General features: G+C 37.0%; 1 protein-coding gene across 2 annotated transcripts in view; it reads left to right on the top strand.

Moving 5' to 3' along the window:
• TMEFF1 (transmembrane protein with EGF like and two follistatin like domains 1) overlaps positions 1–24002 on the top strand; it is a 128023-nt gene that overhangs the window by 95417 nt on the left and 8604 nt on the right. For both annotated transcript variants that reach the window (XM_026672472.2, XM_087961127.1), the window contains exons 5-8: positions 5160–5256; positions 18203–18351; positions 21398–21463; positions 23815–23938. In XM_026672472.2, coding sequence (XP_026528257.1) covers positions 5160–5256; positions 18203–18351; positions 21398–21463; positions 23815–23938 — 436 coding nt within the window. The remainder of the gene's footprint in view (positions 1–5159; positions 5257–18202; positions 18352–21397; positions 21464–23814; positions 23939–24002) is intronic.

Genomic DNA, 24002 nt, shown 5'->3' with positions numbered 1-24002 from the left:
AATGACCCAGGATATCACAGCACAAGACCAAGGATACCACAGCAATAAATCTCACAAGGTCATCACACAACCCATTACCCAAGCTGTTACTACACAGGAGGCTAATGGAAAAGAGATCAAAACACAAACGACCCAGGAGATTACAACGCAAGACCCAGGATACCACAACAAAAGAACTCACAAGCCCATCACACAACCCATTACCCAAGCCGTTAAAACACAAGAGGCTAACGACCCAGGAGATGACAGCACAAGATCCAGGATATCTCTACAACAAAAGGCCATTACACAGCCCATTATACCAACATCAACTCCATCAACCAATCAAGAGGCTGCAGCACAGCCAACCAGCCCAGCACATCATCCCCCACCACTTGTATATATAGAGAGATGGCAGCTCCGGTCACACACTGCTTGCACTGGCACTAAGCCAAGCACCAGCCTGAAGATGGCGAGTGGGACCTCGCGAAACGTTGCCTAGATACTTTGAATCTTACGCGGGAGAAAAACCCGAATAACTAAAGATCCATATATATATATATATATACATACATACATACACATACATACATATACAATACAATACAATACAATACAATACAATACATACAATATATATATATATATATATATATATATATATATATATATATATATAGCTGCACTAAAGGCCTCCATTAAAGTAACACAATGCTGCCAGCCAATCAAGATACAAAAAGAGCCAAAAAACAGACAGAAGATATCAGAGACACCCATCAAGCAGAACACAGCAAACTCCGAGACCAATAAACACAGACCAAGACTCCCAACCAATCAGGATGAAGAAAAAACCATTCTGGCACAGCAATAGGCTGCCCCAAATTTAAATCTGAAACCACTGTAAAAGTCTGACCCACAGACGGACACAATACAGAAGCCTGATGATGGCAGATGAGATTCTGCTGAAACGTTTTAAAGAACTACAATGACGTGGGAAAATACCCGAACCAAGCCGAACACCATACATGTAAGTACCGCATGAAAACTTAAGAAATATATATATATATATATATATATATATATATATATATATATATATATATATATATATATATATATATATATATATATATATATTCTTAAGTTTTCGCAGGTACTTACATGTATGGTATTCAGCTTTGTTCAGGTATTTTCCCACATCATTATAGTTGTGCCTTTAAAGTTGTAGCAACGTTTCAGCAGAATCTCATCTGCCATCATCAGGATTCTGTATAGTGTTCGTCTGTGAGTCAGACTATCACAGCCATTTCTGTTTTAAATTTGGGGCTAGCCTACTGCTGTGCCAGAATGGTTTTTTCTTCATCCTGATTGGTTGGGAGTCTTGGTCTGTCTGTGTTTATTGGTCTTGGAGTTTGCTGTGTTCTGCTTGATTGGTGTTTCTAATATCTTCTGTCTGTTTTGTGGCTTTTTTTGGTGTCTTGATTGGCTGGCAACATTGTGTTCCTGTATTGGAGGCTTTTAGTGCGGTTTGGATCCAAGTAAATGGATGGCTATCACTTATTAGGAAGCTAGGTTTCATCTGGGTGCCTGGTTGGTGTGTGTTTGAGCTGGAGGTATCGGGGGTGGGGGGATCTGTTTGTGCCCAGGTGTTTGCCTGGCTAGTGGTGTGGAGATTTTTTTGTTTGTGAGTGCAGGCTTCCAAATAATTGACAGTCTGGTGGAATCATCTCTTCTATTCTTTTCTTCAGATTGAACATCAAAAGTTTCTTCAGTCCTCATTGGACATTACTTCTACTGTGTCTTCTTTCTGGCCATTCTTTGAACTCTCTAACATATTAATAACCTTTTGGAAAGACAATACTCAGAATTGTAAGCTGTAATTGATTACTCCAGTGTTGAATAAAGAGAGGAATATACTGATTTCATGTATCTTTAATGCAGTGCTTCTATTGTAGCTTACAACTGTTTTAGCTCTTCTAGAAATTGCCCCATCCTGTATTTCAGCATATTGTCAGTCCTCCTCAGATATTTTCTTTTCAAACCACATTTTCCCCATTTTGTATATGTGTCCTACATTTTTCTTTCCCTAAATATAATATTACTCAACATGCATAGTTATTTTCAGTCTAGTTTTCAAAGTTGTTCATATCAATTACATTCTCTTTCAGTTACCTAGATCTTGGCTAGACCTCCCACTTTGTATAATTTGCAAATTGATATTCAATCAATTAATCTTACAATCCAGGTCATTAATTAATGTGTTGAATAATTCTGGCTCCAAGACTGATTCTTACAAGTTGCAGTGGTGACTGCTCTTTAACTTGATGTAGAGCCATCATGCTGAATGTAATTAATTCTGGATGCAATTGCCAGCCAGCTGTTGAGCCACCTTACTGTATTGTTATCCAAATGAGCAGCTTGTTAATGAGAACATCATGTGAATCTTTGTCAAAAACTTTGCTGAAATCAAGGTAGATTATATACACAGTAGTTCCCTTGTCCACTAGGGCAGGGATCTCCAACCTTAGCAACTTTAAGATTAGCGGACTTCAACTCCCAGAGTTCTGGTAGTTGAAGTCCCCTAGTCTTAAAGTTGCCAAGGTTGGAGACCCCTGCACTAGGGTAGCTATCTCTATCCGAGGAGGAAACAAAATTTGTCACATATGATTTATTTTTTACAAAACCAAGATATTAGAACAGGTAATAAAGTAGGTATTTATAATAAACTCTAAGTTAATGCTGTGATTGCAAAGACCAGAGATCTCAAAACTTGGCAACTTGAAGACTTGTGGACTTCAACTCCCAGAATTCTCCAGCCAGCATAGGTCTGGGAGTTGAAGTCCACAAATCTGAAAGTTGCCAAGTTTGGAGACCTCTGGTCTTAGCAATCACAGCATTAACTTAGAAATGATTATAAATAGCCTACTTTATTACCTGTTGTAATATCTTTCTGGAGATGGTAGTTAGGTTCACTGGCTCACAGGGGTCCTCTTTTCCCCTTTTATGAAAAGAGGAGCTACATCTGTTCTTCTCCAGTCCACTGGCACCTTTCCAGTTGGCCAGGACTCCTCAAGGACATGGACAAGGTTCTGCAGAGCTCTTCAGTTCCTTTGGTATTCCAAGATGCATTTATTTCCTAAGGTTCTGGGGATTTGAAGCGAAGCATTTTTCCCCCTACAACATTACTGATTTACATCCTTCCCAGTCATTCTTGTGACATCGTTGACCTTTGACAAAGCTTTGTGCCTGAAGGTTTTGTCTGATCTTTGGAATTCTTTTTCAGTGGTTTATTATTTAGTCCTGATATTGTAGCATTCTTGAGTTTCTAATTTTATTTATGAAGATATAGGGTGAACTGAGCTGAGAGTGTTTATCCAGCTTCTGGCAAGTTATGCTCATTTATCAGAATGCTGGCCAATTACTGAAAAAAAAGCCAGGAGTATCTGCCTTTTAATTATTTTAAAACTCAAACAGTGGTAATGTTCCAATACTAGTTATATTAAGTATTTTAAAAAATATTTTGCTTTCTCCTTTGATACTCGCTATCTATCAAATATTTGCTGCAGACTAATTATTTGTAAAATTTGTATCTACCACTTTATACTGTTACTAACAGCAAAATGGAAATTTATGGTTGCATGCAAGAGACATTCCATTTTTGAAATTAACTGCAGCTTCACATGAAAGAAAGAAGAGTATATGATCTTGTGGGGCTTGAGGAATAGAGTTGAGCATTTATCACTTGGAGTTAAATCAGAGTTTTTCAATCTGGGTATCTTTTAAGATGCCTGGACTTCAACTTTCCTGAATTCCCCAACCAGCTTTATTGCTGAAGAATTCTGGAAGCTGAAGTTCAGACACTTAAAAGTTTCCAAGTCTGTGGAATTACTTGAGTTGGATGCTTGTTTCTACCAGTTATACATATAAACAAAATGAGTTTTGTCTGTGAATTGGTAAATACAATTTTGTGGATTTACATCTTTGCCTCAGATAACATGCAAAGTGTTGCTGCTTTTCCCATTAAAGCATTTTTTAAACTTTATATTCATATATACTATTAAGCATAGAATATAGAATCAAGGCTGGAAGGGATCTCTGAGGTCTTTTAGTGCAACCCAAACATATATTGATGTTGTATTATAAATTCCTGGTGAAATAAATCAGAGACAGAATTTATCGTGCATTTTTTCTTGCCATTTGCTGACAAAACATTCTGGTTTTTCTAGTTTAACAAGCTGGTGTAAAAACAAAAAAACAAAAAAAAACCAACCCGTCTTGATGAAATCTTATTAATAGGTAATGGCACAGGCAAAAAAACAGATCAGTAATCCTTTTTTACATTCTTATTCATGTTACGATAACATCTAATATAATTTTGTTATAGCCACTGTTGTGTCACAATAGTTTAAATGGATACAATTATGTGTACATTTAAGAGCATCTCCTGAAAAGAAGTTAAACACTTAACTCTCCCAATGAAACCAGTGACATTTAAAATAATTTAGTTTCGGCTCAGTTATGTGCTATATTATTATTAGTAGCATAAGCAACTAAGTTAAAGGGAATGGGATTTACATAATTCTAAAAAAATAAGTCTGCTGTTATTTCAAGGTAATAACCTGACATTCACTATAAGTCTAGACATTTCAGCTGCAGTGGATACACTTCAGTAAAACTTTTTACAGCCGTGCATCCCTAGGCCCTTTATGTTTTTATGAATTGTTGTTCTATCTAGACTGTTGCTATTTAAAATACTTAGATTCTGTCAGGACCATAGAATATAGAGCATGCATATTTTTTCCCCAGTGAATTCTAAATAGGATTTTTAAAAAGAATTTCTTTATCCCACCTTCAATAATTTACAAGTAATTCAAGGTGGCAAACTTATACAATACTCCTTCCTCCTATTTTCCCAACAACAAGCATTCTGCCAGGTGGATTGAACTGAGAGAGACTGACTGGACCAAAGTCAAGTCTTCAGGTTGGCTTTCACGCCTAAGGTGGGAGCAGAATTTGTTATAATGATGAGAAGTACAGTAAGTGATAGAATGCAGGTAGAATGACTAATGTTATCTAATCCATGTCTACAGAGTAGTGTGACATGTATAATATGAAAAATATTTTTCACTCTTTTAGAAATGTTCATTAGATGATACTCTGTTGACGTGGCTTTGTTTTAGAGTACGAAGGATCTGGAACGGACATTCATAGAAAACATTCCAAATGTGGAGTTTGCAAGTACAGAGCTGAGTGTGATGAAGATGCAGAAAATGTTGGGTAAGAGACTTTCCCCAAAGGCAAAAACTACCTTCCCCCAGGAATTAAGATAGCCACTGATATGAACTTAGCACAGTGCTTTCTTTTGAAGAATTCAGCCTATTTTGATCTCTAAAAAGCATTTAATAGCAACAATTGTAGGAATGTACAGTTGATGTATTTCTTGATGAAGTGACATTCTGTCTATATTACCGAAATATATTAATATATCACATTATAAAAAAGAATTAAACTCATTTTTAAATCACTGAATAATGAAATCAGGAAAAAGGGTTAGACTTAAAATTACCTATTATAGAATAGCATTGTATACACATACAACCTTTTTAAGTGTGTCTGACTATTTGAAAAATCGCAATGGTTCTCTGTTTGATGCTTTGAAGTTGAAAGTTAAAAGGGACAGTATTTCTTATGTTAATCCATTTTCCTGGGATAAAATCACAAGTGAAATCCAGATTAAGGATGCTTCATGTAGATGTCTCTTCTGTCATAAGGTTGGTGCTAATGGTGATGGTTGTGATGTGTTATTCTCTGGGTTTAAATGTTATGGATTTATGCATTAATACTGTATATTCCTGGACTTCCGGTGGCGTTTCTGTCGAAGACAGACCAGAGACCGCAATCGTGCTTGGCTTTGATCCGTGCTTGCCCTGTTGGAGGGATCCCTGAGGGACCGAACCATCTGACCCACCTTGTAGGGGTGGTGGGAAGAGGGGCAGACCTCCAGCTGGGTTGAGGGGAGCTGCATCTCCCCTCCCTGGCTTGGTATCTACTCCCCTAGAAGACAGGGAGAAGCGGCAGTTTAATAGTTGCCCTGAATACAGAAAGCTGCCGGGACTTAAGTTTGTGCTGGAGAGTGGAAGTGGTGAGTGGCGTATGACTGGATAAAAGACTTTGAATACTTTTTTTGATAACCCTAAAAAGCGGAAAGAAAGTCCTCGTTTGAAAGAATTGTAGCGGCGAACAGGGAATAAGAGGAAAATATAAAGTAAAGGAAAAACCAGAAATAAAATAATTATATGAAAACGGAGATTAAATTTGGACTAATATACAGAATTGGACATTAATTAGGCATTGGATAAAATGCTGGATTTATTTGGAATGGAAAAAATTTAATGTTAATACTATGGAAAAGAGAATTAAAAATTAAAAAACTTTGAAAAGAAAGTGATATAGAGCACCACCTAATGGTTAAAGATTTTCTTCTTTTATGCTTTTATGGGAAATTACTGGCCGTATAAATATTTGAAAGAAAGAAGAAATGGAATAAAAGATTTATTAATACAACAAGAACCCCGGAAGCTTTTTAAAAAAGTGGGGACTACAGTAAAATATAAAGGAATACAATATTTTGGGACTGCTGGAGGTTGACTGTGACAAAAAAACAGAAGAAAGAGAAAGTGAGAAAAACGGAAACTTTTGGTAAGGGCTATAATAGAAAAATTTGATCTTTAATAAAGAAATGGAAGAAATAAGCAAATAATTTAAGTCGGAGCTGCAAACTGTGAGAGGTATGTTAAAAGAAAGAATGAGATTACTGGATACAATGATTAGTAAAGTAATAGCGTCACAGCTTGCAGAAGAACAAAGAAAGCCCAAAGATGATGAGTTGGAAGAGGAAAACAACAGCCTAGAAGAATATGGAGAACAAGGACCATTGCCAAAGGATATAAAAGGATTTAAAATAGAGACACTGACAACAGAGACAACAAATAAAAAAGATAAGGCTCCCAAGACTAAGAAAAAGAAGAAGGAATTATATAAGAAGAAACCCCAAAAAAGAGAACTGAAAAGGGTGGGGGAAAACAGGGCTGACAGGCAGAGGGGAATAAAAATAATACTAGAAGGAAAAAAGAAGAAAAACCGGGCAAACTTAGAAAAGGGAAACCTGCCTAAAATTAAAAGAAATAATAAAGCCGAGAAATTTAGAGATAAGGGTTAGGAATTTTATAAGGGGGATACCACATGGGAATTTATATTGGTACTTAGTTTAAAACTTGCTGGGAAATATTTTAGGAATATATATATACATTCTGAGGTTCTCGCGGGTATTTGTATGTGGATCTTTGGTTATTCGGGTTTTCTCCTGCGTAAGATTGGAAGTATCTAGGCAACGTTTTGATGAAGTCTCATTCATCATCTTCAGGCTTGTGTCTTCAGCTCTGTGCTTCTCAGAGTGATGTGAGCTTGCAGCTGCTTCTTCCTTTTAACTGCTAGTGGGGGCGTGACTTGATTGGGTGGGGGCTTGGCTGTGTTCTGATTGGGTGGGGGTGTGTTCTCATTGGTTGGAGGTTTGGCTGTGTTCTGATTGGTTGGGGGGTTGGCCGTGTTCTGATTGACTGGAGGTGTGTTCTCTTCAGGTGGGGGCTTGGTTGTGCTCAGGTTAGTCTTAGTTGCTGGGGGATTTGAGCTGGTGAGCTGTGATCTTGCTGTTTGGCTTCGAGTTCGTGGTCATGCCGCATCTTCATGGTGGGGGTCAGTTCGCTTCATGTATGGCTCGGAGGGGTTTGAAGTGGGTAGTGATGCAGCTGCAGTGCGGCTTCTGGTCCGTGGTCGTGTCTCATCTTCTGTGTGGGTGTGAGTCTGCTTTTTACGTGGAAGTGTGGTGGTAGCATCTTGTGTGGCCCTCGTGGGTGTGAGTCTGGTGTCATTCTTCATGTTAGGTACTCGTCTGTTCATGAGGGCGGGTATCCAAATGGCTGGTAGGCGGGAGGTGTCATCTCTTTTATTCATGCTGTGTGGGCGTTTTTCTATCTCTATGGCTTCTCTGATTATTCTATTGTTGAAGTGTTCGGTTTTGGCGATAGTTCTGGTATTTTTAAAGTCAATCTCATGTCCTGTGGCTTTGAGGTGTTGGACCAGGGAAGAGGTCGGTTCTTCGTTTTTGATTGAGTTCTTATGTTCTTCAATGCGTGCACTTATTCTTCTGTTAGTTTGTCCAATGTATGTGCTGGGGCAGGCGGTGCAAGGGATTTCGTATACTCCTTGGTTTTCTAACTCGATTTTGTCTTTAGGGTTTCTTAGGATGGTGGATATTTTTCTGTTTGTGCAGAATGCTGTTTTAATGTTGTGTTTTTGGAGGATCTTGCTGATTTTGTCTGTAGTGCCTTTTATATATGGGAGGAGGGCTTTGCCGTTCTCTTGTTCTCTGTCTTGGATTTTGGTTGGGGTTTCTTTTTGGATTAGGTGGGTAATCTTTCTTTGGAATCCATTGGCTGTTAGTACGTTGGTGAGAGCGGGTAGTTCGGTTTTTAGGTGTTGTTCGTCGGCTAAGCATTTTGTTCTGGAGATGAGTGTCTCGGCTATGGAATTGATCTGTGCTGGGTGGTGGTGTGAGAGTGCGTGTAGATAGCGGTTTGTATGTGTTTTCGAAAGTATGACTATGTACAAGTGTATGTACAAATCATAATCCGGAATCATGTTGCTCATGTGAAGAGATGTGTAAAAATAAAAAATAAAATAAAAAAGCTTTTAATTAAAAAAAATGCTGTATATTCCTTAATTAATTGACCAGGTGTATTGCCTAGATCTTGATATAGCAACACATCCTTTCCCTGGGTTCTCATACTGGAAATAAGAGATGAAATTTGACCTTTCTATCAACTACTTCTTGAAAGGTCGTGTCTCTAGAAAGGTTTCTCTGGAGATTTCAGACTATCTGGAGCAGCCTGAAGGAGGAAGAAGGAATCATTAGTTAGTGTCTGCAGTCTCTTGGAGATCTCTGTGAATAGAATAATTTATGGAATGTCCATACACACACATGCGTGCATGCGCGCGCGCACACACACACATCCACACATATACAAACACAGAGACCTGCATATTCATGAGTGCATAGATGTGGAAGAAGTGAAATTTAAAGATAATTGCTTGCTGTGCCTGGCCCCAGTGATTGCTTTAAAAAAAAACACCGAATTTGATGAAAAGCTCTGAGAATTAAAGGATGAAGAATTTTATTCCAACTGCTTGCCTATCATTTCAGAACATCCGTTTCCCAAAATCTATTGAAGCATTCAACCATTATGAGGGAGTCACCTCAAGTGGCATTCTGGGAAGTATTATTCATCCTAACTAGCGCAAACTTGCATTTTTCATTCCGAGAAGTAGTCTGCAATTAGACTGTCAGCTATTCCAGAACATTCAGCACAGAGATACAAACAATCACACTTATTATCATTTCCCCCCTCTTTCCTTTAACTTTTATTGGGCTTATTAAGGGAAAGAAGTGACTTTTGAGCAGGTGGTTGTCATGAGCTGCACAACACAGTTGGAAAATTAACATTTGGATAGATTCAGATGAGTGCAGTGTGACATTACTGCGCATAAATATGCAAACGAATCACACAGAGAAAATATCACTAAAATACCATTCTTCCTTGGTTTCCGTTTCAGGTATAAATAAAGAACAGATAATATAACTTCTGGGAGAAACAAATGAGGTTATATAAAACATTCCCAAATATGCTGAAGTCTTATAGATTGTGTAAACCCTCTCGAGTTACAATATCTTAATGTGTATCTCTTAACAGCAAATCTTCTGTTTGGCATAAATCACTATGTTGAGTGATGCTGAGAATCTGATTAGAGGGAGAGAGAACTAGCTTTAAAAGAGGCACAAATAATTCTTGCACTGGTTACTTCATCAGGAAGAAAAATAAGACAATTACTTTAGCTCCCTGCCATAACCACACAACAACACCCTTTTCATACAACTACATAGTTACACTCCCAACAACAGTTGAGCACACAAAGTGAGAGAAATTATATATTGGCTTCACTGACTTTCTACACTCAACATTTCCCACATAGGGAATGAACTCAAAAGACAAATGTTGCCTACAGTGAATATTGTTTATTAGTCTGGTGTCTATGGTTTGGCTAGTTATTTCAGGTAAAGAAATTGAGTTTTCCTGGCTCTAATTCAATTTTCCACTTAGTTTATGGACTCAGACAAAATGTGCGGTAGAGAAGCTTTCGGTGGATGGCAGTGGAAGTGCTCCTTAAACTTTCTTCACCTTTTAGCCCTCCACTTAGAATTCTACACTTGGGTCTGGAACCTAGTATCAGTAAATACTAGATAAATACTAGTAATAAAAGATTCCTTACCTTTACGAAGTATTTAGTTTGAAGTTCTGAGAATGGGGGAAAAGAGACTAAATATGAAACTTCAAGCATCAGATCTCTCCCCCCCCCTTTTTTTTATCCAGACTTTCCCCCAATACTTATTTCTTCTCTTTCTTACTTCTTTGGATGGACCATCTACCCTCTATCTAGGATTAGCAAGATGTGGAAGTAACAGCTAAAATGTTCATACATATTACTTTTGATTTCCATATTAGAACAAGACAGTTAAACTTATCATAACTTGAAACACTACAGGTAATCCTCAATTTTTAACCACAACTGAGCCCAAAATATATGTTGCTAAGAGAGACATTTGTTAAGTGGGTTTTCCTCATTTTACAACCCTTCTTGCTAGAGTTGTTAAGCAAATCATTTGTTAAGTTAGTAAAATGTTTGTTAAGGGAATCTGGCTTTCCCATTGACTTTGCTTGTCAGAAAGTTGCAAAAGAAGATCACATGATCCCAGACACTGCAACCATCATGGATATGAATCAATTGCCAAGCATTTGAATATTGATCACATGATCAAGGAGATGCTGCAATGGTTGTAAGTGTGAAAAATGGTCATGTCACTTTTTTTAGTGCTGTTGTAACTTTGATCACTAAATGAACTGTGGTGAGTCAAGGAATATATGTATTATTGTTTGAGAAGTGTTTAATATATTGTAGTATACAGAGTGTGAAAAAAGGAAAATTGAAGGATCTCTTTCCTTTTTTTTTTTTTGGTCACCAAAAAGTTCTGCCCGTCAGTGAGTTTCATACATCAATAGATTTCTTATTTTGGCTGACTCATCCTTTGCCCCAGATAAATTAGAGTTAGGTATTTGATCAATTGTTGACAGCTCCCTTTGCAAATGTATGTACCCATCTATAATCACAAGAAGGATATTCTACATCCGCAATGAAAACTTTACAGATTTTAATAAGGAACAAGAGCCAAACCCAGTTACTGCTAGCCAATTATAATAACCTTGGGACCTAAAGAAAAACAATGTTGTACAGTATATATAGGCTTAATCATGCATAGAGGAGACATACTGAAATCACTAAGATTTAATTCATTTTAGTCAGTGGTGGGTTTCCAAATTGTTTCCTACCAGTTCTATGCACTGTTCTGTGCACACGTGGAGGGCTCAAAGACCGACCTCTGTCAATGCTGGTAAGCTGAGCTGTTTTTTAGCTTAGCTGAGGTGTGGCAATCCACTCTACTGCGCGAATTAGCTGAGCTAAAAAACAAGGGAATATAGGAGAGGTAACAGCAGGAGCGTGGCCAACCAGAGGTGGTATTTGCCGGTCTCCGAACAAGTCACAATTTCTGCTACCGATATGCAGAACCGGTCCAAACTGGCTGAATACCACCTCTGATTTTCGTCCTATTGTTTTAAAATGTTAACTGCAACTAAAACTGGATAAATTTTTGAAATTTTAAGAGATCATGTTAAGCCACTTTTTTTGATTCGTCAATACAGCTTTGGAATGAAAACCAATTAACAGCCTAGAAGTTATAAGGTACAAGGCGGTGTTTAAGGAACTGGAACTGAAGTAACCTAGGTTCAACATTTGCTCTTAGCTATGGAAATATCAGTAGGTGAAAAAGTGTCTGTCAGCCAATCTATCTTGCAGAATTACTATCGTGGAATTTTTAAAAGAAACTTCCTTATAAGCCATTTTAAGAACCTGGAGGAAACCTTGAGATAAAAGTAGTAAATAAGTGTAAGTAAATATATATTTAAATACGCCAGGTGCATTTAAGGAGATCAGCAGATCAGGAGCATATTCTGAAAGGTGACATAAATGCCATTTTTAAACTTTTAAAATATTCCTGGGAGAAGTGTGGCTGCTTCCATATTTGCTCTGCTAAAAATTGCAAGAGCTAAATCCTCGGCTCCTCACCTTACATCATTTTTCCTTCAAATGTCTGAAAGCTGCATTGTCCTTATTTTCCCTCAAGAAAAAGGTGATTTTGGGGACAAGCCTTGCCACTAGAATAAGAAGTGACTGCAATATTAAGGGCAGGGCTTTTAAATGTGAATAAAATGTGAGCAGAGATGCAGCCATTGTCCATGCAGATTAAGGAACAAGTTACTTGACAAGTACTTTCCTATTGTCCTATTTACACATGCAATTTCCATGTGCATATAAAATGTGTCACTTATATTTGCTTTGTTATTTTCCAAGAGCAAGGGGGATTCTTTAAATGTAATTATCCTCCTGTTATAATGTTAACTACCTGAATTTTTATTGCTGAACTAAATACCTTTTGATAGAGATTTGCTGAAACATTACTATAACTTAAGGCCTACTGAGATTTGCTTTCCTTTTTATTTCTATATTTCAAAAGCCAGCTGTGTCAACAATAATTTGATTCATCTATTCAAATGTAGCTTTTTAAAAATAATTCTTGAAGAAACTTTAAGAATTGGCATCATCTTTTCCTAGTACATGGACAAGTGAACATGCAATATTAATTTGTGATGTGCTTTGTAGATACTTTACACATTTTTAAATGGCACATTGGGTTGCCAACCTCAAAGTATTCCAAAAGTATAGTATCTGATCAGATTTGCAATTCTAGGATTTGGTTATTTCAAGACAGTATATACAGAATGTATACTTGTCATCACTCATCACTCCTTATCACCCATCCCCTCCCACTTGTGATTGTAGGACTGTAACTTCGTTGCTTGTATCCTAACGATTTATATTGACTGTTTCCTAGTATGATTTGATTGTTGATTGTACCCTATGACTATCATTAAGTGTTGTACCTTATGATTCTTGATTCTTAACAAATGTGCCTTTTCTTTATGTATACTGAGAGTATTTACACCAAGACAAATCCCTTGTGTGTCCAATCACACTTGGCCAATAAAGTATTCTATTCTATTAGCAGTGGATATCATAGCCTACTTTGTCTTTGATGTTCCCAGATGACAGCACCTCATGACACCTAGAAGAGTCATGTGTTATACTAAGGATAGTTCCGAAAGATCTGTGTGATATGTAGATCAGTTTGTGGGGTAAAGTGACTTTTGACCATTTTTCACACTTATGACTGCAGTATCCCCATGGTTACGTGATTTACATTTGGATGCTTGACAACTGACCCACAGTTATGATGCTTGCAATATCATGTGATCATCTTTTGCAACCTTCTGACAAGCAAAGTCAATGGGGAAACCAGATTTATATAACCATGTTATTAATTTAAGAACTGCAGTGATTCACTAAACAAATGTGGCAAGAAAAGTCGTAAAATAGGGCAAAACTCGCTTAACAAATTTCTCACTTAGCAAGATAAATTTTGGGCTCAATTGTGGTCGTAAGTTGAGGACTACATGTATTAAATACCACTAAAATGTCATTCTAGCATTCCTTATTGTAAGAATAGGTCAATACTGGTCTTTTTCTCTTGTTTATTTTTCAGTAAAAAAAGTCTTGTGCTCTATTTTGCATTTCTTCTTTCATTGTCAATTCCTTTAAATAAAGGGTTAGGGTTAGGTATAACCCTAACCCTTTTTATGATTCTCTTCATACTTTCTTTGCCTAAATAGTTCTTGTCATTCTGAACAGTGCCTAGGTATTACATACAATTAGAGCTGATGGAAAATATTTGTACCTTGGGTGGCAGATGTTGGTGGTGGTTTGTTCTCCGAGCTCCTTCAACCGAAGTTTCGCTGAAGATGTTACCGAGCCTGGGTACGAAATATTTGGAAGGCAAACAGCAAGCTTGGAGAACAAACCACCATGAACATATTATATACAACGCCTAGAGGAAGTACATAGCATATTAAAATATCACAGACATTTCATACTTTGCTTAAAAACCTCAGATTTCCTAGGCATTCTATACAATGCCAGCTTTTTACACATTGTTGGTAACATATATTTGCCAAATAGTCAGTAATGGTGCCTAACTAGTTAATGCCTTAAAGCTGCTTCAGTAACCTAGTAGGCTCCACATGCTAAACCCAAAACAAGTAAGAGTCACTGTGGTTTGATGTTATATTTGAACCTGGCTGCAGAATTCCAGGTAACTTTTAGCCAGCCTTAGCAAGATCTACCGTATATGCCGGCGTATAAGGCGACCCGGCGTATAAGGCGACCCCCAACATTTCCACTCAAAATATAGTTTGTTATATACTCGCCCCCTCTTCCGCACGCCTTCCACTTTTGCACTTTTTTTTTTTTTTTTGAGGCACTTTTTGTCTACCGTGGAAAGCGAATCCCGTGAAGCCGAAAGGAGCAGCCAGCCTTCTCCCAGCTCCCAAGGAAGCGAGGCTCGCACCGCCCGGGCTCCGCTGAGGTATCCGGCTGGGGCTGTCAGGAGTTGTTACCGCTGGCGCGGCTCCAGCGCGGCTCCAGTCCCGTGTTGCCTCGGGAAGGGAAGGCAAAAAGGAAGAGCCGCGGCGGCGCTTGCAATGGCAGCAGCGGCTCCTGGTTTTGCCTTTCCCTTCCCGAGGCGCGGGACTGGAGCAGCCGAGCCGCGCCAGCGGTGCAACTCCTGACAGCCCCAGCTGGATACCTCAGCGGAGCTCGGCGTGCAGAGCCTCGTTTCCTTGGGAGCTGGGAGAAGGCTGGCTGCTCCTTCGCTTCACGGGATTCGCATTCCACGAATCAGGGCAAAAAAGTCGCAAAGTGCCTCAGCCGCGGGCAGCTGCAGTGCTTCCCAATTACTATTTGCCGGCGTATAAGGCGACCCGGCGTATAAGGCTGACCCCCAATTGGAGGCATCTTTTTCAGGGCAAAAAGTCGTCTTATACGCCGGCAAATACGGTATCTCAGAAGGTTGTTGAACTGGATATTGCCTTGAATTCCTGGGATGTAAAAGGCAGGTTTCACATATCACAAAGAAATCCACATTTTGTTCAAGGGAAATATTTGTCAAAGCTGATTCTGTTTTACAAAGGTCCAAGTGACGAGCATTGCTGCATCCTTATTTGTTTAGTTAGGGTGACCCTTTCCAAGTGGGCATTTGAACAAATATATGCCACTCTGCTTAGTGTCCTGTTGTTTCCAATTATCCTTCAATGACACTGACAGGGTTGAATGGCAGAGCTGGAAGCTTGTGACTGGACGTATCCATGGCAACCCTTGGGATGGAACATCACCTCTCTCAAGGCCGCTTTGGTTGCTTACTGAGAAAAAGAAACCAATATTTCATCACAAGCTGATTTGTTTTTAAAATAGCTATCTGTAGAACTTCACGCTGCTGGACAAAGGTTTTAGCTGTTGTGGGGAAGAAATGCTCTTGTCAAATGTATTGTCCAACTTCCAACTTCCATCACTAAGTCTAGGTGAAATGCTCTTTAATTTCTTCTGCATTACTGTGGGTAATTTCCAGAGTAATTTGCACCCAGCACATTCCCAGTCAGTCCCTGTGCCTCAATTACCTTAGAGAAGCAACATACACTATTCAGTACAGCTTACAAGACAGCACCATTCAGTTCAGCTTTTTTTTTTTATTGTATAAGGAATCAATGAATTAATCAATCAATGAAAGGCATAGAGCTTTCAGGGGTCACTTGGAAACAATTAGCATGGATGTTCTCAAAGCCTTTGGATGATCTAGCTTTAACCCTTTAACAGTAAAATAAAGATGGAAATAGGATACTAGGTGATCCTTCTCCTATTCTGCACTATTAAACAGTCTGGTGGATGAGGATAATATATCTCACAAGTCCCTCTTTCCTACAAATAGCAAATGAGAGAAAGTGGCTGAAATTGGTGAGAACATTAGGTGTGCATATTCCCTTAAAAATTAGTTATAAAATCTGGTAATTTAAAACATACTCCCTCATAGGAGAAATTAAAATAGTGTAGCATTTCAATTAATTTTGATCGTGTTGCATGCACATTCTATTTAAAACTGACAAACTGATCCAGCATTTGAGACTAAAAAAATGCTAAATTGTAAAAAGGTGTCAAAATTATTTCTGGCACACCTTTAATTTTCATAATGTGTGAAAAATGGAAGCAAAAGTAAGAATCAAAAGTACAGACATTCAAAAGTTTAAGATTGAAAAGTGTAATACAAGTATTAAAACTGTTAGATGAAGTATATTTACATACACACCTATTTTGATTTCAAATACATATGTATGCATAAAGGCCCATTGTGGCCCAAAATAATTGTACTATTAGAAATTAATAGTTGAGTAATTATTGAACAACATACATAACAACTTTCAGTAAAGCAAGGTTTAAGAGAATTGAATAGCTGCCTGAAAAAAGCGATTTTTAATTTGATTTGAAACCTCTGCCATTTCACCTATGATACTCATTTACTAAAGCAAATTATCACTTAATAATAGTAATAACCATATATTGAATAAGAATGAGCTGAATTTATGCTTTGTACTCATTTTAAAGTGTATGCTTTACGTCTTTCTCTCCAATAATATTGTAGGGCAAATATCTCAACCCATTATTACTTTTCTCTTATGGCTTTTTTCTGCACTATTTAAACTATAAATTCACTGATAGCAGAAATGAATTGTAAGATATATTAAAAGCAGCATTCACCCAGACAAATGCATTCTAAACTGATCATTCGACTGGAGACATCCAACCAGCATCCTACTAGCTGAACAAGTCCCAGAGCAATTATCCAACCTCTTTACTGTGGCTGACCTAAAATGTTGTCAAGTTATATAAAAATAGGGCTTGCATATGCTAATGCGACATCTTCCCCTTGTGTTGTGCATTTCATACATACTTGCAACACTCTGTGTTTGTGTGTATGTCTCTGTGTAATCCCAAAATGAGTTGTACAAGACTGCAGGGCCCCCTGTAGAGATGTTGCATGTATAAAAGTACTCTGTAGCAGGTAAAATGAAACATTGCTGCTGCAAAGGCCACTATCAGTTTGAATAAATACAACAGAAAATAATCCAGATTGCATAATCCTCTTTCAAGACTTAATAATAACCCTATGTGGGAAGGATTTTGAAATTAATTAATTAAAAATAATTTTAAATTATTAATTAATTAAAAGTAAATTAATGGTTAGTTACATTAATTAAAGGAATTAATATGTTATTGTTATTGGAGATTCCTTTTCTCCCTACCAGTATGACTTTAAAATATAAATAACACAATGTTTAGAGAAATATTTTGCTGTGAAAGTAGAGATGGCCAAAGATTTAGAGTCTAAGGCAAAGCTTCAAAATTACACACACATTACAAAAAGTAATTCAGGAAAAAACTGAAGTGATTAGGACAATACATCAATGGAAAACTGGTTTTCACTAAGCTTTCACATTGATTTCTGTGCAGTCAAAATATTATTAACTTAATGTGGATTGCTAGATTTTTGTCATGAAGTTGAGTTATAAATGATTTCCTTGTGGTCTTTAATCCACAAAGCACTTAGAAGCAGGATTCCTTAGCTTCAGCTGCTGAACTACATTGTTTGTCCTCAGGCTGTACCTTAAACATTCAGACTGGAATAATGTCATGTTTTATTTATGAGAATTTAAAAGCCAAATTGGTTGTTGTTAGAAGTTAAGGTTGTATAAAATGAAACCAAAGGTATGCAGAAGACCAGTAGGGAAGGGCTGAGGAAAATATATTGGTGGGTTATCACTTTGAGGGATACAACTGATAACCTCTATCAGGAGAGATGCTTGACTGTCAGAGAGAAAATGCATTTGTCTTCTGCGCGACTGTATTTGAGTGACTTCATGGATTGTCTTCTCCCATTTATAAACTGAAATATGTATGTGTTAAGTAATGTGATTTCATTTCACATATGTCTTGCAAATAAAACATTTTTTCTTGAGTGAAATACTGGTGAATTAATTCATGTTTATGTAAATAGGTGTGTATGCAATATAGACTGTAGTGGCTACAGTTTCAACCCTGTTTGTGCATCTGATGGAAGTTCCTATAATAACCCATGCTTTGTTCGAGAGGCATCTTGCCTGAGGCAGGAACAGATTGACATCAGACACCTTGGACATTGCTCAGGTACCTTTAACTTAACTTTTCAATAGTGATTATTTCACTAGACAATTGACTAGAAATAATGTTGTTTATATCCCAGATAAGGCTTTTTTGTGGTTCTGCTCCCATAAAATCACAGAACGTAGCGAAAATGTTGGCTTTCATTGAGAACTAAGAAGTTTAGTTTTGGGTTTTTTTTCATTGAAAAACACGTACCCATGTATATAATCAACGTTTTTTTCTTGGTTGTGCTTTTCTTTTAAACCTTAAATGAAATACAAGAAGTTAGACTTGAAGGACTTGTGATCCAGGAAGCAAAATAAACTGTATAACTTTCTACAAAAGAAAGGAAATTACATAGTTATGTTTCATGTAATTTTATTAAAGATTATAATTACAGTAGTAATCGTAAGCACTGTTGCCATTATGTGAGGTTTGATGTATTTATTTATTTTAAATAATTCTTCAATATAAGCATCAGCACACTTGTTTTTCAATAATTTCATACATGGCAAGGCTCTTCCTCCCTTTTCTCCTGCCCTCTGCTGTACAGTTTCTTGATGATTCATTGCTTACTCAAGGATCCTATGCTGTTGGGCACATTTATAAATATAGAAATATATATAGAAATATCTTGATATATTGGCAAGAAATGTACACCTATAAATTTCCAGTGCTCTTCCCCTTCTCTACCTCCTCATATGCCATGCTGGAGGCCCAAAGGATTCTCAATAGCTAAAGGAAAGCAAAATATTAGATCCACACATGTAGAGTGTAAGCCAATTATTTTATTATATTCTGTCCATTATACAGGAATCTACTGAGACATCCAGCCTTAACCTGGTAACAGATAGATGAAGCTCTATGCAGCTACAAGGGGGAAGGGGAGTTAGTTCTGGATCTTTGCGGTTGTGCAATGATATGAAGTTAATTCCATCCTAAAGCCCCATCCCCCTGCTTGGCTGGGTGTTTCCCAATATCAAAGAAGTCAGTGGGAAAATGTTGAAATGGCAGTTGGGTATGCTTCCATTATGGCAGTCCATAGCAGTGGCTGAGTTAATGCAAGGAATGAAAGGAGCTTGGAAGATCAAGCTGGTGAACTGACTGGTTGAATTACCACATTTCAAATAGCTGTTTGATGTTACAAATAGCATATGTACAGAAGGGAAGATTGGTGGGCTAAGTGGAATTCAAGCCTTGTGGAAGGAACAAGGAGAAGATACTCAAATCCCATCACCCGTACCCTACTAAATAAGGTGTCTCCAAATTTTGTCTTGGTCTGGATCAAGCAAAATGTTCTAGGTTTATCTTCTGCTGCACCAAGGCCAATCTGGGACAGCTGGAAGAATGTTTCTGAGACATATTTGTTTCAATTTTGTACACACCTCCATGTATTCTCTAGGAAAGGCTTCTAGATTTTAATTTAGAATTTGTATAACTATGGCCAGGTTAACGGAAGAAATGTCTCACTGCTAGAAAGTTACTTTATTAAAGGTACTTTAATCAACTCATTATCCAAAAGTCAGGTCACTGCACTTCCTCAGGTTCATCTTTCCTCAAGTTCTTCTTTGATTTCAGGAATAATCTTTTCGTAAAATTCTATCCATATTATTGTTGCCCTGGAGGATACACAAACGCACACCCCAACTTTCAGATTGCAGAATTTGTTTCTGAACTCCAAAATAGAAACTCCAGAGACTTCCTGTCATTGTGGGGAGTTCAAAGTATGAAGACAACATGAAGGAGAAAGCAACACTTTGATTCCTTTACTTGATGTTCCATATCTTCACTGAACGACAAGCATCTGAGGGCTTCAGATATGTTAATAACTTCTTATGTTGAACTGTATATCAGAATTTGCTTCTGCCTCTATACAGAAGTTTCAGTGATGGAAATGTTTTTATGAAATATCCATGCATTATGCATTTCCAAAGCAAAACAGGAAAACACGTTGCTCCCAGTTGCTATATCTGGGCTACTATTAATAGTAATATTATTAACATTTAATATAATGGCAAACAGTATATACTAACGGTATAAACTATATACATGTTTATTATAAACATAAATATAATAAAAATAAAAATATTTATGCTGTAGGTTTTTGTCTTTGACAGATTACAGAAATGACAGTTAGCTGTGTTTGTTACTCTGCATGATTGATTAAGTTCCAGCTAGACCTGGGACAAGTTAAAGAACTTAAGAGGGTTTTGAATTATTTGTCCTTTATTATCTATATTCTTATCCAACCAACTTCATCAGACATTGTCATTGTCATACACTTTAAAAAACATTTTTGCAACCATAGGAAGTTGAATTTTAGTTGATTTGGGATGCCCTTCTGTGCTGATGGAGAACTGTGGAGCATATATACTATGGGTCTGATTGAACAGACCTTATGGTTGCATCTGTGACTGACAAGTTTGAACAAACAATATCAGGATATTAGGACATTTAAAAACTATAAAAATGTTTATTATTATTTAATAAATTATTATTTATTATATCCTCCAAACAACATTCGTCTGCTGGGTGTTAAGGTTAGCTTGAAATGGATGATTCTAAGGTAAAATACAGTATGATTATACCTTTTTTTGGGAGGGGTGCCTTCAAGTCAATATTGATTCCTAGAAAGTCCCTGCAGGTTTTTTTGGGAAGCTTTCCTAGGACTGAGAGAGAGTGACTGGTCCATAATCACCCAGTTGGATTCATGCCTAGAGTGGGACTAGAACTCACAGTCTCCTGGTTTCTAGCCTCATGCCTTAAACACTATACCAAACTGGTTGTCAAGATTACACATTAAAGGTAGAATAACATGCCTAAAAGTTGCTATGTTTTTCACTGCTACACAGTGGTGGGAAGAATAGAAAAGTATAATATCTATGATGTTTTTTCTGGTTTTTCTAACTGCTGCTGAAATTAAACCTTAATAGATTGGAACAGTAAAAGCAGTCCTGGACAATATAATTGTTTTAGCTATGCGAGAGGAATATCATCTTTTATTTAACTGTTTCTTTTGGTTATTGTATGTTAATAGTTGGTTAATACTTTTTTCTCTTCCTCCCAATAGATTCTGATGATTCCAACTTATTGGGAAAGAAGGATGATGGAATGCAGTATCGGCCAGATGTGAAAGGTGGGGTATTAATACTTACGTTAGCTTTTATGAGTAAATGCTAGCTATGGTATAGTAACTGAATCTTGCAAGTCTGCCTCCACCTCCTCTTCCTCATATTCCAGTGAATCAGGGAGGTGTTGGCCTGGGCCACTTGTTTTCCAGGACTTAAAGCATGCTTCAGACCTCTTTGCCTGGGTGACATTCTTGCATATTTTTGTTAAGGTCATCTTCTCTACTCTACCCATGATGTCCTTCAGTTGTTCTGGGATTTCTTAACTCACAATTGCCAGAGGGTAGCCAAAGACCAGGTTAAAAAACTGCAGGATGCAGCTTTTGGGAAGACCAGGCTAGGTAGAAGAGCAGTGTTTTTTAATCTACCATTTTATGTACTATTAGGCATAGTTAATATGCGTAATGAATTAAAAGATTACTAATTATATATTATATAACTCATACTGGAAAGCATAGTATAATATGTAGTGCTACAGTGCTGTGTAATGCTACTGTAAAATACTTTATACTTAATTAGGGTTGGCAAATTTCTTCTATAAAGGACCAGATCCCACCCTTCCACTATGGCTGTGGCTAGCAGGTCTCCAGGCTAAGAAATACTATTGGATGCCCCCAGCATTTTAGCAAGGAGGCTGCTGATTGGTCACTACTGTGGCCTAGGCCTAAACCTAACCTTTCCCTCAGACTCACCCCTTACCCTGGGAACTCAGTTGAGGTTCAGACCTGGCAATCTTTTGCCCACCCTCTTGTGCTTTCTTAGCTTTTAGGCTAAGAAACGGTCTATTTAACATAGTGGAAAGAAGAAAATAATTTTCTGAAATTTGCAAATCTTTACTTACAGGCTATTTTGCTTTTTTTAAATATTTGCAGTCTAAGCTTAAAGATCTACATCTTAGCAATATCTTCAGTATGCTGATCTAAAACGGGCTGCCCCTTCAGGCATAGAAACTTGAAGCTTTACTTCAGAGCCTTTTTAATTGATTGGTTGGTTATGTGCCATAAAGTCAGCGTTGACTCTTAGACCACATAAATAAATTTTCTCCAGGAGGTTCTTTTCCCAACTTAATTGTTTATGTATTCTAAATAATTCACCCGTTGCCCCCATGTTTGAGTCCTTCCACCTTCTTACTGGTCTTCCTCTTTAAAAGCAAGAGGATGGGGCATCCTTATTTTCTTCTCTCTGCTAATTTAATTTATCAGATTTATGAAGACCCCTTCCTCATACCCCCTCAAACTTTCATAAGGCTATCTCCATGAAAGGTTGGTCCATATAATGGGGAAAAAATGAAAATCCAAATTTATATAAAATAAATACTTTAAAATATATTAAAATAGCACAAAAGAGTACAATATATTTGGAGCTTACAAGAACTCTTTATCAAGCAAAGTGTTAACCAAAGCAGGTTAAGAAGAAAAGAAAGTCCCAAAAAATCAGGCCTGGTGTTTTAGACATGTTGAAGTCAGATGAAGTTAGGCCAGTTATAATTGACAATGGTGTAATCGGTGACTAAAGGATGACAGCTCTCATTCCAGTTTTGTAAACACAAAGATTGTCCTCTTGTCACATTGGTTTCATTCTGAATAAAAATGAACATTGTGGTAAACTTTCCTCTATCGGAAACTGTCCCAGGACTAAAGTGATACACTTCTCCACAAGGCAATGAAATTTCTTTTCTGTATAGCTAAATAGAACTATTATTTTCAAATAGTGAGGTTTGTAACTACTTAGATCTATAATCCTTTGAACATTATTACTTTTTGTAGTAAAGGTACAAAATGGATCAAGCCAATTTAATCCACGTTAACATTATTCAGCATTTTTATTTAAATCCAGTTTTAACATCTAAATCAATAATTTATCATTGTTACTTAATATGGATACTACTTGTTTTCAGCATTGGATTTAACATTATTATATTTTAGAACTAATATTACTATCTAAAATATGTAAATATTCATCTGAAACTTTGAAATTAAAATTCAAACAAATGTACTTTCATAATACTGTGCATGTGATATTTCTGGTCTAATAGAATTACCCTTTCTTTCTATATTTTGGGAATATTTAAATTAAAGAACATAAGAATATTTATGTCAGATCCCCCCCCCAAATTAATCCATTTAGTTAAAAATAAAAAAAACCATTTCTTTATTTTATCTTTGATGATAAATGAATAAATATGTTTAAAAAGTCTTACGTTTTAAATATTGCTAAAATAGCAGGTGAGGTGACAGCTTTATTCCACAGATGTAGTATGCTTGCATTTTAGATTTACAGTACAGCCTTTTATAATTGTTTTAACTATATTCATAAAACAATAAGCTACTCTGCCTTATATTTTTGTTTCATACAAAAGATGCAAGTGATCAAAGAGAAGACATCTATATTGGAAACCATATTCCTTGCTCGGATAGTTTTAGTAGCTACTGCATCCATGGAAAATGTGAATTCATTTATTCAACACAGAAAGCTTCCTGCCGGTAAGTCAATTAGACTAATAAAAGCACCATCTGAAAATCTACATTTCCTGTATATTATTAAGTA

This window comes from Notechis scutatus, chromosome 3 (assembly GCF_049901735.1).
Source record: "Notechis scutatus isolate UNSWTSFEM ecotype Mainland chromosome 3, rNotScu1.2, whole genome shotgun sequence".
In the NCBI taxonomy this organism is placed as follows: domain Eukaryota; kingdom Metazoa; phylum Chordata; class Lepidosauria; order Squamata; family Elapidae; genus Notechis; species Notechis scutatus.
This window is presented reverse-complemented; position numbering and strand designations above follow the sequence as displayed.